The sequence below is a fragment of the Lagopus leucura genome, unplaced genomic scaffold (genome assembly GCF_019238085.1).
Source record: "Lagopus leucura isolate 7727_CA_CO unplaced genomic scaffold, USGS_WTPT01 Super-Scaffold_100045, whole genome shotgun sequence".
NCBI classification, from domain to species: domain Eukaryota; kingdom Metazoa; phylum Chordata; class Aves; order Galliformes; family Phasianidae; genus Lagopus; species Lagopus leucura.
Genome location: NW_024962292.1, coordinates 1,458,364 through 1,476,442, shown reverse-complemented (window position 1 = coordinate 1,476,442; position 18,079 = coordinate 1,458,364). Strand labels below are relative to the sequence as shown.

The following is an 18,079-nucleotide window of genomic DNA, read 5'->3' as shown; positions in this document are numbered from 1 at the left end:
CGCATAACGTGAGGAACTTCCTTAACAGCACAGAGCTGGTTTCACAAGATGAAGATTTCTAAACCACATTTTGCTTCTATACCACTCCCAGCAGCTGTTTTCAGCACCAGCCACATGCAAAAAAAGGCACTCAGCTCCTGCAGCATACAGGTAATTCTTGCTCAAGAGGCTTACCAATTTTAATACTACAAGTCTTCATCTGGCATAAGCACAGCCATTCTCCTACACAATTCTGTCATACTCTATTATACTCTATTAGACTCTAATATAATACTATTTACATATTTAAAAGTTCACATACAAAACCTGCATTTCCTTAACACTACTCTCAATGTCACTTAAATCTGAACATTGGAGAAGAAAACACAGCACATCCCTCAAAAACGACATCCGTAAGGTCAGTATCACTTGTTCCATCTTCTAGATTACTCATAAAAATGTTATACAACTGACCTAATATTTGAAATAGCTGGGATGGAGACAGCCTCTCACTCCTCTTCCATAAACTGTGATTTCTAACTACCAAAGTAACAGTTTCAAAGCAATATTTCCACTGGAATAAATAATCTTTAAATAGTTTAACATCTTTTTACCCCAAAGTCAAGGATTAGTTAGTTGCTGTAGTCTGATAGAAGCTGAGTTTAAGGACTTTTCCCATAAAAATTGACATTGTGATTCATATTCTTTTCCATCACATATACACTTAACTAAGAAGTTCAACAAAGAAGGATGAAATTTCCTTAGGAAGCACCTCAAAATTCAGTTAACAGCCATCATTAACTATCAAGGACTGTGACTCAGATAATGACAACACTTTCATCACTGATGTTTCTATTTGAAGAATTCCTAAGAGTTTTAATCACAAACTACAGTTCTTAAGTAATAGGTACTTATGGGCAGCAACAAGGAGGAGTCTTTTGTGAAGTGCTCAGAATACTGGTGTCAGAACACAGTAACTGTCAGTCGTAGCACAGAGTGGCTTCAGCCCATCAAGATATGAAATGATGGGCTGATTTCTTTCCCCAGAACGGGCAGGGAATTCTGCACAAGAATGGGCTGCTTGCTTCTATACAGAGAGATCCTCACTGGGGTATGAGGGACAGCATGGGGTAACACACAAACTGAACAGCCAAGTCTTATTTCAAGATGTGGACTCATCTGCCAAACATGCTAGCACATTAATACCAAACATAAGTAGGAGCAGTACTTAAAATTAACACTAATGCTGTCAGAAATGCAGACCCCAGCAGTCAAGCTTTCTGAACTTTCTGTGCAAGTATGTACAAGTTTACATTCAACACAGCTGAAACTGTTTGCAAACATTTGAGTAAACATGTAACTTATTTACCTTAAGAGAGTACTTAGCATACACTAAGCTCACATTGCTTTCATTTACACTTAGGATCACTACACTGATATTAATAGTTCGATATTTAAATTGCTGAGTATTTTTTCAAAAGTATTTTTTTCAAAAACATTCTGCATAAAAATTTTCTACAACAGGAAGATTATAATCCAAGTCATTGACACCAAAATTCAGAGACTGTCAAAGGAAAATTCACAAATCTGAACAGCTGTAGCCTTCTGATAAAAATACACTAAACATGGTCTTCAAGGCATAGTAAGAAAAGGAAAACATTGGCATTACTATGGTAACCCCAGTAATACAGAGATTGAACTGCAGCATAACGTTTTAAACCTACGTGGCTTGACCTGAAGCAGCTTCTTTGGCTCTATTTTGATTTAAGCAAGGAACTTGCTAGTACTAAATTACAGGAATTCATACCAGAATTCTTAATAATTTCCAACGCACGTTTTTAATGTTACCCTTTCAAAAGGCAACATAAAACAATTTTCTATATACTAGTAACTTAAAGAAGCATCATGACAATAAATACCAGAACTTCAACTAGAAGTAGAGGTAATTGGAAGAGCTGGAACCAACTCCCAACACAGACACTTGCCAACATTAAGTAAAAACTTCCATTATCACTGAAAATGTAAAAAATGATTTGAGATTTTAAAGCTCAAATGAGATGGTCCAGAACTTCGACTTTTATTTGATTTCCAAAACAGAATTTTGAAAAGTTAAATATCACAGAGCACACTGTGTGGCATTTCCTTACACCTGAATAAATTCCAATCACCTCTTCCAAAAACATTTTCTTTGTTTTAGTTAGCTCCTTTACGGATATAATTATGGATAAACTGTTGCTGAACAGTAACGTTTAGAGAGCTGGTCAGATCTATATTTAACTTTAATAAGCAAAATTAGATTTACTGCCATACAAGTAAGGTATTCCCTCAGTGTACTCCACAAAGCACAAACAATACTGAAAACCTGAAATACTTACAGGTTGAAATATCTTGAGCTTTTTCTTCCCACTTGGATTTGCAGCTTTTTCAATCCTACCCTTGATGCCTTGGTCCTCAACAGACTTGTGTTCAACTGTTCCTATGCTCGTGAATTCTGTACCATCCACATTTACTTGCCCTGCTTTAGCTTCCTGCTGGTCTGTTTCTGAAATAGACTCATCCTGTCCCTGTAGAATGGTGCAGTTTGGACAGATATAGTCCTCACCATTCCTTTCCAACAGCCGCCCTCGAGCCTCAGAAATACCCACACAGTCACCATGAAACCATTCCTCACATCTATCACAACAAATCATGAACCTGAAAAAAAAAAAAAAAGCAACAGTAAAACATTAGAAGACTACAGTCAAAACTTGATTTTTTTTTTAAACAGTAGATACTAATTTTCCTGCTAAGATATCAGCATACTATTTTGCCTAGCTGTTCATTTGTTTTCATTAATATTTCCCCTTGAATATTTGTTACAAACTCTCCCCAAAACCTCAAATAAACCCAGTAACTTATTTACACATATTCAAAAAGGAAGCCATAGCAATCGATTTATTTTTTCCAATCACAAAAAACTTCCAGCTTCTAGCACTGCATTTTTAACTGAAAGTTTTGCCTACCTGTTGTTATGAGGCTGACGACAAATACAATACAGTGCATTGGGGTCATAAATCTCAGACTCTGGTTTGCTTTTGGGCAGTTCTTCAGGTTGCTCATCTGTAATTCCTTTTGCTCCAGCAGGAGGTTTGACCTCCTTTTGAACCTGAAGATCTTCAGTGTTTTCCTCAGACACAACAACCTGACTTGCAATCTCAGTGTTATCTACAATGTCAGGCTCCTGTTTCACAGGTAATTCAGTCTTAACTGGCTGATCAGGCTGGACGTTATCTGTTTCTGCAGGATCTTGCTCTGAAATTCTTTTTCTCAAGCGATTCTGTATTTCTTTCAGTGTCAGTTGTGTAGGTTTCTGTTCAACACGTTTGTTTCTCAGTCGGTTCTGCAGCTCCTTCAGTGTTAACCCATCACTGTCACTGTCAGAAGTATCTTCCTCCTCCTCTTCATCCTCCTCCTCCTCTTCCTCTTTTGTACGCCTGCTTTTAGAGCCTTTCTGATCCTTACTGCTCCTAGTTCTGCGAGTTCCAGGCTTTGTATCTGAAGCACTTTCAACACTATCTTCTGATGCAGTTTCAGCATCTGTAGCTGGACAGGATGCAGGTTCACTTGAATCTTCCAAAGCAATAGGAGCATTTCTCCTCCCCCTGCGCCTCACTGTTGTAAGAAATTCTTCCACTCTTTCTGTTCTCTTTGGTTGTCGCCCACTACGCCTGAGATTTAAGCTTTGTTGCTGTTGTTGTGGCTGTTGTTCACTAGAGTCCATATCAATGTCTCCAGCACCTTCTCTCTTGGCAATTGTAGTCCTTCGAAACCCCCAGGTTTTCCTGAATTCTTTGCTTGTAGGCTTGATAGATTTTTGTTCCTCCTCATTGCTTTGCTCATCTTTTTCATCCAAAGCTGATGCTAAAAACCAAGAGAAAAGTTACTGAATCAGTAGTGGCGAATAATGTTTTTCCCAAACTTTTTCCCCAGCAGCACAGCATTATTTTCTTTGTAGTAACAGATGAACGTATCTCCACCTCATTTTATGGCCCTGAAAACAGATGAATATTTCCCTGTGAACTGCTACAGCAGCAGCAGTTAATTACATAACTACACATTGTACCAAAGTAACCCAAACACTACGGTCTCCTGCGTTATTTGAAAACACACATATATGATGGACAAATCACCTTACTTTCTGCCCAATTTAAGAAGAAATCTTACCAGGGGAGCTGTTTTCCATGTTGTCAGTATTAGATTCAGATTCCATAGACACTGGCTGTAAGCTTACAGCTTGTTCCATAGTATAGACACCACTCTCCCCACCTCGAAACACTAAAGACAAACATAAGATTTAAAACTTAGATCCAAAAATATATACAGCCTTCACTACTTCTTTAAAAAGGTTTATTTGCTAGATGAAATTATAAGAAACAGTACAAAAATCAAGATCTTCAGAAGTATTTTTCAGAGAAAAAAATCATTTGATACTTGAGAAAGGCTGCTCACTGATTTCATTACTTGCAAGGAGGTTTTTGGTCTACATGATCTACCAGAATGAGGGAGAGGAGGGGAGGGAAAAAAACCTCCATGTTCTCCCCAGTGTGCCAGAAGAGACTTTCCCACAGGAGAAGCAGCAGCAAGTGACAGGAATAAACAAAGCAAGTCTGAGACTACATTTTGAGCATTCAGGAATAATCTAGTTCAAATAAGTTTTTAAAATTAGTATTATACCACAGTGTCACGTTTTGTATGCCAGGCAAACTGCACTCCTAGAATTCAGCAACTATATTTTGCAGTCACTGCACTTACATCGCTCACATAAGATTATGATGTGCAGTACTAAGTATACAAAATGAAATGGATGAACAGAAACAGTACTTTCAAAGCACCAAGAAGAAAAGCTAGCCATCTCCCAACCATGCTTCTGGAGCAGGTATCTGTATTTTCCTGGCACAAGAGTTGTCCAGTTAATGCCAAAGGGCACTTTAAAGAATTCTCACCTAACAGCATTACTGAAAGCATCAAAGCTGTATATATTACAGTCTTAAGTTTTCAGAGGCATCCTTTATTAAACTTTTCAATGTTTCCAGCACTGCAGTGTACCTTGGTAATAAATGCCTCCTTATTTCACACACAGCACAACAGTAATGCAATTGATGCAGTATCACATATGATCTCTCTACGGTGCAATTCTTGTTTTCTATTATTATATTCAATATGGTGTTAAAACAGAAGGTTAACTATCACTACTAGGCAAGCAATAAAGAGAGAATTTTAAAGCCCATATTTATGCTTAAAATGTAATATTTAAACTGCAACTCAAGTCATTCAGTGAAATACTATAAGCAGAAAATTACAGATCTCCAACTTAACATTCCTGTTAGAATACAAAGAATTTAAACCTCTAGTGTGAAATACGAAATCCCTTTAAATCCTTAAATCCCAATCCCTTATCAAAAAAATCATTAACTACAGCTTCTTGCTCTGTCTTTAAAGGCAACACTAAAATCAGACCCCCATCAGAAAAAGGCTGCCATGGGAGCAAGAGCAGAACAAGATGAAACAGTTAAAATTCACACCTTTGTTTACTTCAAAAGGTGAAGACATGCTAAAAATTACAGGCAGAGGTAATCTAAATTGAGATTTAAATTCAAAATAAAATGAAAAGAAATAAGTCTCTTCAAAATGTGCTTTACCTGACACAGCATTAGAGGTTTGAACAGTTTCTCCCTGTTGAGCTGAATTAAAAGGAGAGCCAGAAGAGGGCAGCAAAGGATCAGAGTCATTCAGCATTATCCTTCCAGCACATGCTGAATTGCCTGACTCAGAAGCACCAGACTGTTTCTTTGAGTTGTCAGCAGAAGCAGATACCAAAAATTCTTTTTCTGACGACTGCTGGAAAAGAAAAAAAGAAATGAAATGAGACACCAATGTATTTACAAAGTGATCTTACCACTGCATGCTTCAGCTTGGAATTGTTTTATCTCCATTATAAACCAACTTTTCTTACGTTGCCTTTTTATCAGTTCTCCATTTTCAGAAAGATGTTGAAACAGGAATGAAAAATTTAAGTAAAGCAACACTACCTCCACTTACCAACAGATGAGACTCATTAACTCATGGAGAGTCCATCAAGATTCCAAACAGTAAAAAGCTGTATTTGACAAATTCATCTCCAGTATTTAAAAGTATTCTGAGAGTTAAATTTACTAACTATATATCACGCAATGAAAACACAGAAACACGATTAAACTGTGTCAGCACACCAAGGTTTACCAGTAGGGAAATAAACCAGTTTGTGAAATTCATCACAGAAGAATTAAGGAGCATTCCCTATCACCATCCCTTTTGCTGAAGACATTTGCAATGCACAGCATTTCAGAAGCTTCAAAGAACAGAAGGTGACATTAATAATCACATTTGTTACCCCCACAAAAAATGAGCCCAGAAAATGTTTCAGAATCAGAGCACCTAAAGTACTGAAACAAGTCCAATCTTCAGTCCAAGGGCTCACATTAAAAAAGTGAAGCACAAACACTGACTGTTTGCTTCTGAGTTAAATAGGCTGGAAAACCTCAAGGAAAAATCATTATTTCCACCACTCCAGAGCAACACCGGAAAAGAATTTGGGAAGAAAAGTAGGACCTGATGAATGGGATAAAAAAGTCACTTTTCAACTGGCCTGTAAAGAACAGTGAGAAGGGCCAGATTCTGCATGTTAGGATTCCGCAATTAAACAGAGGGGAATAGCCATAGCAGGTGTAGGAAATCCCTAATACACTAATAACTGCTTCAAAGCAGTACAAACAGATTCTGATAACCACCTGCTGTTTAGAAACACTTCTTACTTCCTAAACAAGAATTATCTCCAGGTGAACAGCAACAACAGGGAAAAAAGAACCCCACCCAAAACGTGATTCTCAGTGGACAGCTATTATTTCATGAACAGTAAATGTCATAATGTGCACAACTGTGGGAAAGTGGAATTCTGGGGACGGGAAGGGAATGGAGCTATATTATATAGCTAGATCTACATCAGCATCTCCTGCTTCTACACTTTCTCTACAGAGGGCTCCATATACTATGTACATTGTGCCAACTATTCCCACTCAAAGAAAAAAAAGAGAGGAGAATAACCTAGTTTGAAGACCCTACTGTAACTCATGACATTGAATACCTGCTCTAATTCGTATTTTGCTCCAGAGTCTGAACCAGTGATTACATCCGAGTCTGTCAGTGATGTCTGAAGACAGTCTGAGTTATTCTTAGTGCTTTCTTCCACGCTGCTGCTCTGCAATAACCTTTCAATCTCCCTGTTCAGAATCTCCAACTCATCACACATCACGTAATTTTTAAGTGATAATCCTAAAGGAAGAGGGAAAGTCAGCTTCTTGTTCAACTCTAACGTTAAGCTATGAAAATAAACTATTTCTTAAACACTCAAAAGGAACATATTATTTGAATAATTTATCTAATATATACTAAAGAATTGTCGACCAGAATACTGCCCTCATTCTGCAGTCACACCTTGGTGTATGAAGGGCTGTTTGAGCAACATGCTCTTCACAATTTTCGTGCTGAGCCACACAGCTGATATCACTACCTTGCTCTCCAAGTGCAATCAGCATCTTCTCAGGAGATATTCTGGCTCCCTGAACACAATCTGATTTTCAGTCTGAAGTCACACCCCACTGAGAGGCATGGCTACAGAGTATACACACAGTTCATAGTTTAACATAACTTTTTTTTTTTTTTAAACAATTTTAAAACAAGAAATTCTATGCAATAACAACATGGGTGAGGTTTTTTGTTTTAAATAAAGACATGATACCATTATTACCTCTATTACCTATTATTCTATTACAAATAATCTTAACAAAATTAAAATTATTTTAAAATAATTCCAAGGTGGAAGGCTTAAGAATTTAATGTTTAAACTATCCCCTACATTTGGTATGAAAATGCTTGGTTTTCTAATAAAATATCCTTAAAGTAAGCCTTTAAGGCTACCTACAAATAAAGTTGGACAGGTTATGAATTTCTTTAAAAGGCAATAACTCTTTCCCTTCCACATATGAAGCAAGTCTTAACAATAGAACTTCAAGCTTTGTAGACTAAAATGGTAACAAAACAAAACAGTTCCTCATTAAACAATGGATTCAAAAGCTTATTCAATTCACAGTTACAGACCATGAAAAACAAAGAGCAATGCTAACATTACTTGGGCTGCTCGATTATGCTGCCTTCCCCCCAGCCACCTCCCCTTGGTGAAAGGATGAAGAATTAGTATCAAAACTGCAATGACATACAAGAGAACAAGAGCCCTTTTAAGCAGCAACAACAGCTCAGCTGCCACTCAGCAAGAGCTCATCACACCTTACCCAGCTGTACTGCCCCAGCTGCCCCTCAGCCAAGATCACCTTCTCAAACTCTGATCAATGTATTAAGACTGCAAACCACAGTGTGAGCATTCCAGTGAAACAACAGTCACTTGTCTAGAAGTAGAGCAAAAAGCTACATAGAGTATCTTGAAAAATAATATTTGGTCAAGAAAGCATTTACACAGGTTTTTTCATACTCCATCACTTTTCAGGAGAATGCTCTTATATCCCCTGAAAAAGTCAGGCTCTTGAATTCATCCTGGACCTCAGTTTCAGAGGCAACCAAAGTATCCTAAGCATTAAAACAAGAAATAACCTTGTTTAAGAATACACATACACAACTGTCACTAAACAAAACACGCAAAGCCCTAAGCTGAAGTTTTCAGCTGAAGGAAAAAAAACAGTAAAGCCACTGAAGTCCTTATGGCATTATAGCTTTATCTGATAGAAGTTTACAGTTCCAGTGTGATCAACTACTCTCAAAAAGTGAGAACAGTGGAAGCCAGCACTCCCATTCAGCATCCTTCTCGATGCAGTACTGTATCATTCAGTCTATGAGTATCAGCAACTGATTTAACAAGAGGCAGAAAAGAAATTCCCAAATTCCAAATCCTGCTACTGTGACAGCAGTTGTTCACAAACACACTGTGTACATTAAAACAAAAATGGAAAATCTATGATTTCCTCTTTCTTTTCTGTAAGTCCACTCTCATTCTCACCTTCAGCCAAAACCTCAGAAGCTGCCATTGCTGGAACCAAACAGATGACAAACGTCACACACAAAAAAGTCAGCTACAAGAAGTTACCTATGGCTGAGAGATGGCAACTGCAGGACAGGCAACCTGAAGATACCTGTAGTTGCAGAAGGGTAATTAAATTAAGCTGTTCTAGATGTCTCAATATAACATCTTAAGCCTGAAGATGACAGAACTTCTCAAAGAACAGCTACCTTTCCCCATCTTTTTTGTGTTTCTGTTTTTTAGACAAAGATCCATTTAAAAATTACTTTAATTATCTCCAATTTACTGGCCCTAAAGAGGTAGTAAGCATTCAATGTGTCCACAGACTGCAGAAAGACCTTGTCTTTTTCAGAACTTAAATCTTAATTGCACAATCAATTTCTTGTCTCAATTAACTGGGAAGATCTCACTTGACAAAAAGAGATTGAAAGACAACTTAGTAATATTACTTTTAACATGAATTAAGAGCAACCAAGAGTTTCTCCTTCATCTGAGAACTTGGGTACAAACAAAAAGCAAAGGCAAAATTCAGGGTAAATTCTCCAATTCCAGCTTATGAGCTACCTAATTCCTGAGGAATTCATTAAGAATAATATTCTTTATCTTCTCATTAGTGCTAGGCCCTGTTAATGGGTTCACTTAGCAAAGTATCCTACATGTTCTTAGATGAGAGCTACTCTTCTACACTCCAACAATATGCTGTAATCTGTACAAGTTCCCAAACCTACTAAATTACAGGCTATACAAACATCCTGCTAAGTGTTTTAGTCCAAACAATGACATCCAGCTGACATCCAGCTTAGTTCTCATCTCTTTATGTGCCTTTAAATCTCCATACAAAAATGTATTTGGTTTTGAAACGCCTCACATACAACACACCCCACATAAACACAGAAAGGGAGTTAACTGCATACTCAGACACTTTACAGGCTTTAGCACCCCAGGACTTGATTCATTTAGCCCTTACTTAACAGTGGGGACTTACTTCTGCTCTAACAGGAATTCACAGGCTTTGGCTGCTTTGCTAAGTCCACTAAGACACCAGTTAATGCTTCAGACACATCATTAATACTCAGTGCTGTGACCCAAAGGCAAGTCAGAGATCTCCAATAATCACAAGATCAACGTAAGATTCAGCAACTCTCCAAAAGCTAGAGCTAATAGGAATACAGAAAGGTATTTCATCCACAAAGAAATTTAAAGCATAATAAAAGTCTTACTTTTATTAAAAGCTATTAAAAGCAAGTACCATTAATCAGTCACCAATTTCAACTCTGTATCCAGACAAGAAAACAGTCTTGGCCCCAACTTAAGATACTAGCTTCAACTAGAAGACTTCCAAAAACTCTGAAGTGAATAGGTTAATTATCACATCATATCATGTGATTGTCTGAGAAGTCAAATAAGGACATCATTTCTGACGCAAATGAAAAAACTGCTGGCATAGTTCACTTAATGTCACTCCCAGTTGGATGTTTGATTCCACTGAAAATCTCTTTTTGTCCCCAACTTGTCGAAGATGACATCGAGGAAAACTTGCACTCTTTCTCCTTCACATTAACAAAATTAATCCTTTGCATCTGAAGCATCACAAAAGCAGCTTGGAGGAATTCAGTAGGGCAAAACTTATTATATACATAGATCAGAAGTTTTATCCAGAAAGCAGAGAAAAGGTAAACTTCACTGACCCCTTAGAACAGCAGGAAATAGGTTCATCACTAGCAATGGAAGAAGCTGCACGCACACAGGGCTGCAGTGCAGTTCTCTCCACCTGCTCCTTCAGGAAAGCTGCAAGAGCAGACTACTTCTGTGAGAAGCAACAGATACTGATGGTAAATGTGATGTGTTCCATCAATTCTCTGAGGACTCACTCAGTCCACACCTATCTCAAGGCTGATGGAGTCCCTGACACCTGCAGGTGTATGCCAACATGTACAGATCTGACACAACCGATACACCTATGCTAAGAAAGCTTTGATTGCACAGTGTACCATCTTTTCCCCTATATGTTCAACTAGAATATAGTCTACTTTAATATAAAACGTGCCCACTGATTACTAGTTCTGATACTTCCCTTCTGAAAGAAGGAAATTGCCTTTCCAAGAGTTGTGAAGTGGGAACACTGCAACAGAAGAGACGCAGCAGAGTGAGAAAGGCAGTGACCACAATGCTGAACTCCCCATGTGAGGAAACTGATTTGTTATATTTCCCAACTCCACTCCCTGAACAACTGACTATCTCACTATTTGACTGCAACAGGTACAGCAGTGCAACAGTGTAAAGGTCAGAAGCCCAGACATTCCTAGTAAATACATTTTATACCAGTAAAAACTCAGCATTTGAAAGCTGTTAAAGACACAATTTGCTTCAGAGCTCTTCACTGCTTATTATTAGATGTAAGAGTATAAAAAGCAATCAAAAATAATGCTGCAAAAATCTACTGCAGTACTAACAGCTCAGAAGTTAACTTCTTCCTATTCCAGAATCAATAAATTATTTCCCTTTAAAAAAATGAACACATTAACATACTCTAATTTCAACAATGCATATTCAGTAATGCACAACTCAGTAATACAGCCATATTCCTCATAAATACCCCCACCCTAATAAAAGGAAGAAGAAATTTAAGCTGCATGAAGCTGTAATATATCTAGGCAAATATCAACTCTGCACACAACAGCACAAAGCATCAAGATCTACTTTCAAGGTAGCATTTACTACCACAGATGTATTCCAATCCCACGTACAGGACACAATATTTACTGGTCAGAGACGGCAGCAATAACCTCCACAAGTCTCGTCCTACATCCACTAAGAGCTCCTGTGCTTCTGCCTCACCTGCCCACCCACCTTTACAAAGACAGGAACAACATTCACAAAGCCCAACTGCAGTAACTGGGAAGTGTTGCGTAGCACCCCATCTAAACTCCTAACAAAAGCAATGGAAGAGAATGGACACGACTAATGTGAGATTATGCTGATCCAAGACAGAAAGTAATGCACTACAGGTTAGGGGAGAATTTATACCCTTGGAAGATCAGTTCCTCCACTTAAGAAAGGTATCAAGAAACAGAGAACAAAATCCACTAGCAAACGAGACCAATTTGGCAGCTTATGTAGAAAAATACATTTGTTACAAGAACACATGCTTTCATGTGCTGTTCGCTCTTGTAATAAAGAAGCTTTCCAAATTAAAACTGCTTCATTCATTCATTATTTTAAGTCCCTCCACAGTGTGCCTACACCATCACCCCTTCCCTCCCATGATGTGTGTCAAGTTACTCACTTACCGTACACGAGTCTAAGAAAGCCATTGCCACAAACAGGACAGCAGTCCTGCACACTGCAGTGAATGTGGCACCTCTGGAGGCAGTGAATTTAATGTGCAAGCACAAAACCATGTTACCACAGACACACAGTGAACTCCAGTCAATGGTAAGACTTCAAAAAGACAATGAGCAGCCGCAGAGTATAATACAGCTACCCAACTAAAACAAGTGGTGTGGGCAGCTCCCTGGCTTATGCAACACAGAATACAGAGACTTAAGTTTATTTGGATGTCTCAGGCTTTAAAATAATCTTCCCATGAAAAACACTGGAGATATCCTACTTCTATAGGACTACACTCAAAAAAAAAAAAAAAAAGATGAAACATTCTGTAATGCCCCAGAATGAACACAGCACCAAGTATTGTTAAGTTTATTTTCCTGAACAAGTAGCAGAAATACTCTTCTTTCAATCAAAGTTAACTTCTCACAGCTAAATTCAGCTAAACTCCCATTTCTCACAGAAGCTTTCAAGGTGCTTGAGCAGCAAGTCCACCAGAGTCCTGGCAAACAGGACTTATTTAAGGATTTATTTATATTAAACAGGAATTTTACTTAGCAGAACTATGAAAATACCTGTACTATTTATTTTCACCAGCACAATCGCAGTCAGAAACATTAAGGGGTGCAAGTTCTTAATGAACAGAGCAGTGGTGTATGTTCCTCACACAGAGGTAATGGCACCATTACAACTGTACTTTCACCTGCATGTTGTTTTCACAGGGTGGGGTGGCAGGTATGCACCATTTCAGTGCAATACAGCTCCATCAGTGCAGCTGCACATTGACTGAAAGCTCTACCAGCACATCAGTACAGGCCCTCCTATGTAAAGAGGTTTATCTCAGGATGAAGCAAGTTCACACATTCTCTGAATGAATAAAGCTACATCAACAGAGCCCAATGTTATCTGTGTACATGAATGTCTGCCAGCTGTTAACAGCTGGGAAAAGAATTGTAACCAACACTACTGACAGAATTTTGATAAAAGCCAAACCTCAAGGCACTCTGACACACTGCGCGCATCTTCCAAAGTGCAAGCCATAATCACTTCAATAAACAAGGCTGATATTTCCGTGTTTCCAATTTAAGGATACAGGAACTAAGAAAAAAATATTATAGAGCTGTGACTGGTATTTTCTACCCCACAGCTTCACACAAGGCAGACTTTAATGGCTTACTACCAAACTTTTAACTTTCTTACTACTCCTGTAACACCATCTAAAGCTTTTCTTCACACTCTTCTGTGCAAGCTACACATCTACTCGACTCTAAACCAAGAGTTTACCCAAAGCAACAAAAATAAATGTGAAGTTTTTGATCAGGTTTACCTCTCAAGTTCTGAGCAGTACAAGCACAAATGACACAGCCAGCAGAACATTTGGAACCACTGTAAGCACAATCCCAAGCAGCACACACAGTTCTGCTCTTTTTTCCCTTTTATATAGAAAGTGGGGGGGGAGGAAAGCACTTTCCTGTGGTCAAAAACTTGTATTCCAAGAAAAAAAAAAAGACTCTTTATGGCTTCAAAACCATGAAGCCAATTTTGTAAGCCACAGTTATGTTTAGTAAACAGAGATATCAACTACAAACTTAGATTGTCACTGCTTATTACTTACTACACAATAATCTTTACCATTCCTTTTCCACCACTTTGAATGGAAATATTTGACAAAAACATACAACCTACTTTTTTTAGACATTCAACTTCTGCTACAAAACCTGACCTCCTCAGCACCACAAAAATGTATTTTCAGCAACCACAAAGGAAACAAAGAGCTTTGGAAAAGTGATTCACACCATCTGATAATTCCTCCACTGAAGTACCAATGAAATCAGGTCTTTCTTGTGACTTACCAATACTGGGCTGTTAAGTGAATGGAAACAGTGTAACTCTTCAAGATCCCCTTGCTTGTTTATTTTTAAACATTGTCAAGTTTCAGCTTTTTTACACTATTATTTACACTATACTTAAAATCCCCTCTTCTCCTTCTCTAGTTTTATACTAATTCATAAAGCTGTGCCAGCTTTTTCTCAAATTGGCGCTACTACAATACACTAATTATACTTCCTAAAGCACATGCAAAACCCTTAGTTTTACACTAACCTATCTGTATCCTCTGGCATGTCTAATCACAGTTGTCAGCAGAACCAAGTGTACAGAAATAGACTCAGAGCAACTGCAGGATTACAATTTCTGATCCTACCAGCCCAGCTGTTGAAGAAAAATGCTTCGTTTTTACACCTTTTTCCCTTTCTAATATGAAGTAAAAAGTGTGCTAAAATACATCTGAAACCAGTGATCAATTTCACTCTCACACCATCAAAAAGGTGCCATTATATAACATAAAAAACACAAGATCTTCCTTCAGCATACAGTCAAGTACATTAATTACAGTATACTGATTATGTTACTACACAGTCAACACTTCAAATACCAATTTCGATTAAGGTTGACCACAAGAGCACACTAAATACACATTTAATTTTTGTGTCTTCCCTAGTGGGAATTTTAAGATACTAGTTAACCTTGACGCCTATCAACGCCTCTAAGAGTAACTCTACTGAAACTCATTATTTTATTAACTTATTTCTGAAGTTATATTATAAAATCATGATAGTAATACAACCTTCAAAGTGTACTTGACAGTGGAACTAAAATGGTCCTAAGGAGGAGGACTGCGAGCAATGCCTGCATTAATGGGGTAAAATTTACTTCTGCCACTGTCCTGCTAGCTCAAGTACTACAGGAGACGTTTGGCAGAAAAAGCTGAGTGTAAAACTAACACAGACAGACATTGGCACTTCTGTCCACAAGAAGCCACCTAGTCTTACTCTTGCTTAGTAGAGTCCTGTCTCCTTCCATTTCTATCAGTTACATTTCATAATCCTCCAGCCTAATCCTTGTAATCCTTCCCCTTCCTCTCTCCACTTAATATTTCTGGCTGAAGTTTCAGGTTGTGCAGACTAAAAGCATGCAGTTAAAACTCTAAAAGACAGAATCTTAAACTGAAATTAAATAATATAATCTAATCCCAGAAAAAATCTTAGAATTAAGACAACATCTTTCATCAAGTCCATCATACACTGGAAACATACTCTGCTATTTGCTGTTTGCTATTTTGTGCTCGTAAGCATTGCTTTTCAAAGTTTGAGGTTTTTGTTCATATTTTCCTGTTGGTTTTGTTTTTTAAATTCAAAGAACAATTAAAAAAGCATAAAAGGTATTATATGAATTGTATGCATCAACTTACAATTTTTTTTTAAATCCATATTTTGTTGTATACGAAGTATACAAATTTGCAGCACGAAAACAATGTTCATCTGCACATCAACAGAAATTAAAACATCCCCTATAAATCAAACCAAAACATTTGTAAAAACTATTGAAACTCTAGTCTTGAATTCAACTGTTATCTGATTTGCAAATCTCTGGACTCGTGCAAATCAAAGCAGGCTGAAGGCCAACACAAGTCGCTACTCTTCCACCAAAGTTTTGTGCAATATCTTTCTGCAACCATAAAGGAAAACATTTGAAGGCCTAACTCCCAGCAACTATTTGGAGCATACTTCTGTATTTACTCCTATAGAAAGCTTGAAATGTCAAAGAATGAACATAAAACACAAAGCACAACCCGACTATCTATTACAATTAACACAGTAAATCCTACACTTGTATAGTAACTACATATCGACGTTTTTCATTATTCAGCAATCCAACTGCTTAAATGGCTGCTAAATTTCATTCACAAATGTATCAACAAGACATAGCTGAAGCTATACTTCTAGACATTCCCACTTCAAACAAAAAGCCTTATATAAAATGGTTGTAAGAAGTGGAAAAGTTTCTATAAAATTAAAAGACAGCTGAATATCAACTGCCAAAGAATATAATTAAACAAGGCTGTGATGGTTAAGCACTGAAAAGAACTACTTTTGCAGTCTCAAAAAGATTACCTAGAGTCTAAATTACTAATAATTTTTAAAAAGAATCTTAAGAATGCTACACACAACTTTGCACATTAAATGAATCATTATTTTTTCCCCATCCTGAAGTTCCCAGGAAAAAAAGGAAACAAAACCAGTGCAACAAAACAAGAACATTACACTGTTTTTAAGTACTGAATATACAGAAGAGTGTAATCCATATACATTTTTCAATTTATTCAAGAGACTGAAGCGTTCTTTCCAAGTTAAAAATGACAAGCTAAGATGATAGGATCTTATTCACCCACTAACATGAAGTTACTGCTTGAATAACTGTACGAAACAGAGTTTGGTCATATTCAAAGCACAGCTTCATGCAAGGCACATAAACAGCTCTAAAACATCATTACCTCCAAGGGACAGTATTGAAGTACACCAGTGGGGAGGGAGGAAGGTAGACACTACCAGACGCTGACTAGTATAAGCATTCAATACAATATTGGCATTAACTACCTAACGATGCAACCCCTTCACCTTCCTCTGCAAGACACCAGCACATCTTAAAATTCCGTTTTTCTCCTTGGACTCACCACAGAGGAGCCTTCTGTATCACCCAGTGCCAGACCCCGTAACTTCGTGCCAGGATCCACCCCTAACCCCGGCAGCGCTCAGGCGGCATCCGGAGCAGCTGCGCTCAGGGGGCATCCGGAGCAGCAGCGCTCCGCCCGCACCCGGCCGCTTAACGAACCAGCGGCGGAGAAACCCTCGTCCGGTAGCGGGATTCGTCGTACGGGTCCGAAAATGCGGTTTATGTCGGTTGCAGCGTCACAGAGAATCTCGCCGCCGTCAGTTGGAACCGTGACGTCGCTCGGCTCATCGCACGCCTGTCCTCTGCTCGTCTCTCCCCCAAGATGGAGGAGCCCGCCTTCCTGCCCGCTCCGCCCGCGGAGGCCGTCCTCTCCGCCGCGGCCCAACCACGTTAGGAGCTTACGGGGCGGCGGCTCGGGGCTTCCTCCGGGGCCCCCGCAATGTGTCGCCGACCTCCTCTGGAAGCGGGCCAGGCCTCCGACGTGCCCTCGCCCCGCAGCTGTACCGACGGTTCACTGGAAACGGGCCGCGCCGCCCCCTCCCCCCCGTCCCCGTCCCCGCCCGCAGCCCTGCGGCCGCCCGGCCCACACCGCACCGCCCGCCCGCCTCCATTTTCTCGTCGAGCCCCGAGGCCTGAGGTGGCGGCTGTCCCTTTTCCGTCACCCCTCCGCCTCGGCGGCGGCCCGGCTCCCGTTCTCCTCCTCTCGCCGGTACTTCTCCCCCTGCCTCCCTCACTCACCGTGGGGAGTGGGTGCGGGATCTCGTCTCCGCCACCGAAGGTCTCAGCCGCGCCGCGCCGCCATTTCCTTCTCGCAACGGCTCCAGAGAGCTGGGCGGGGCCGCTCCTCCCCCGCTACCATAGAGACGGATATGGCGGCCAACCGCTGCCTAGAACGGCCACCGCGCCTCGCTTTGCGCACGGCTCCCGGAGGACTTCGGCCGATACAAGCTCCTCCCCCAGGCTCAGCAGCGCGCGTGCGCTCCCTCACAGCTGGGCGTTGGGCGGGAAACCTGCGGCCCTTTACTGCCTGCCGTGAGCCCTAGCGCGGGGAGCAGAGGTGCTCCCTCATGGCCCCGCCAAGCAGAGCTGAAGTGTAGCGAGTCCTATGTACTGTTTTACTCACAGCGACTTGTCTTGCAGAGCAGGATCTATGACAGG

General features: G+C 39.6%; 1 protein-coding gene across 2 annotated transcripts in view; it reads right to left on the bottom strand.

Moving 5' to 3' along the window:
* The window catches only part of DIDO1 (death inducer-obliterator 1), a 47,105-nt gene extending 29,355 nt beyond the window's left edge, over positions 1–17,750 (bottom strand). The window contains exons 1-5 of one of the 2 annotated variants that reach the window (XM_042884692.1): positions 17,660–17,750; positions 5,658–5,856; positions 4,183–4,293; positions 2,982–3,879; positions 2,355–2,673 (exon numbers count right to left, since the gene is read on the bottom strand). In XM_042884692.1, the coding sequence (XP_042740626.1) occupies positions 2,355–2,673; positions 2,982–3,879; positions 4,183–4,293; positions 5,658–5,754 (1,425 nt within the window). In that variant the 5' untranslated portion in view covers positions 5,755–5,856; positions 17,660–17,750. The remainder of the gene's footprint in view (positions 1–2,354; positions 2,674–2,981; positions 3,880–4,182; positions 4,294–5,657; positions 5,857–17,659) is intronic. The other variant, XM_042884693.1, reaches the window with a different exon arrangement.
* Between the last annotated feature and the right edge of the window lie 329 nt (positions 17,751–18,079).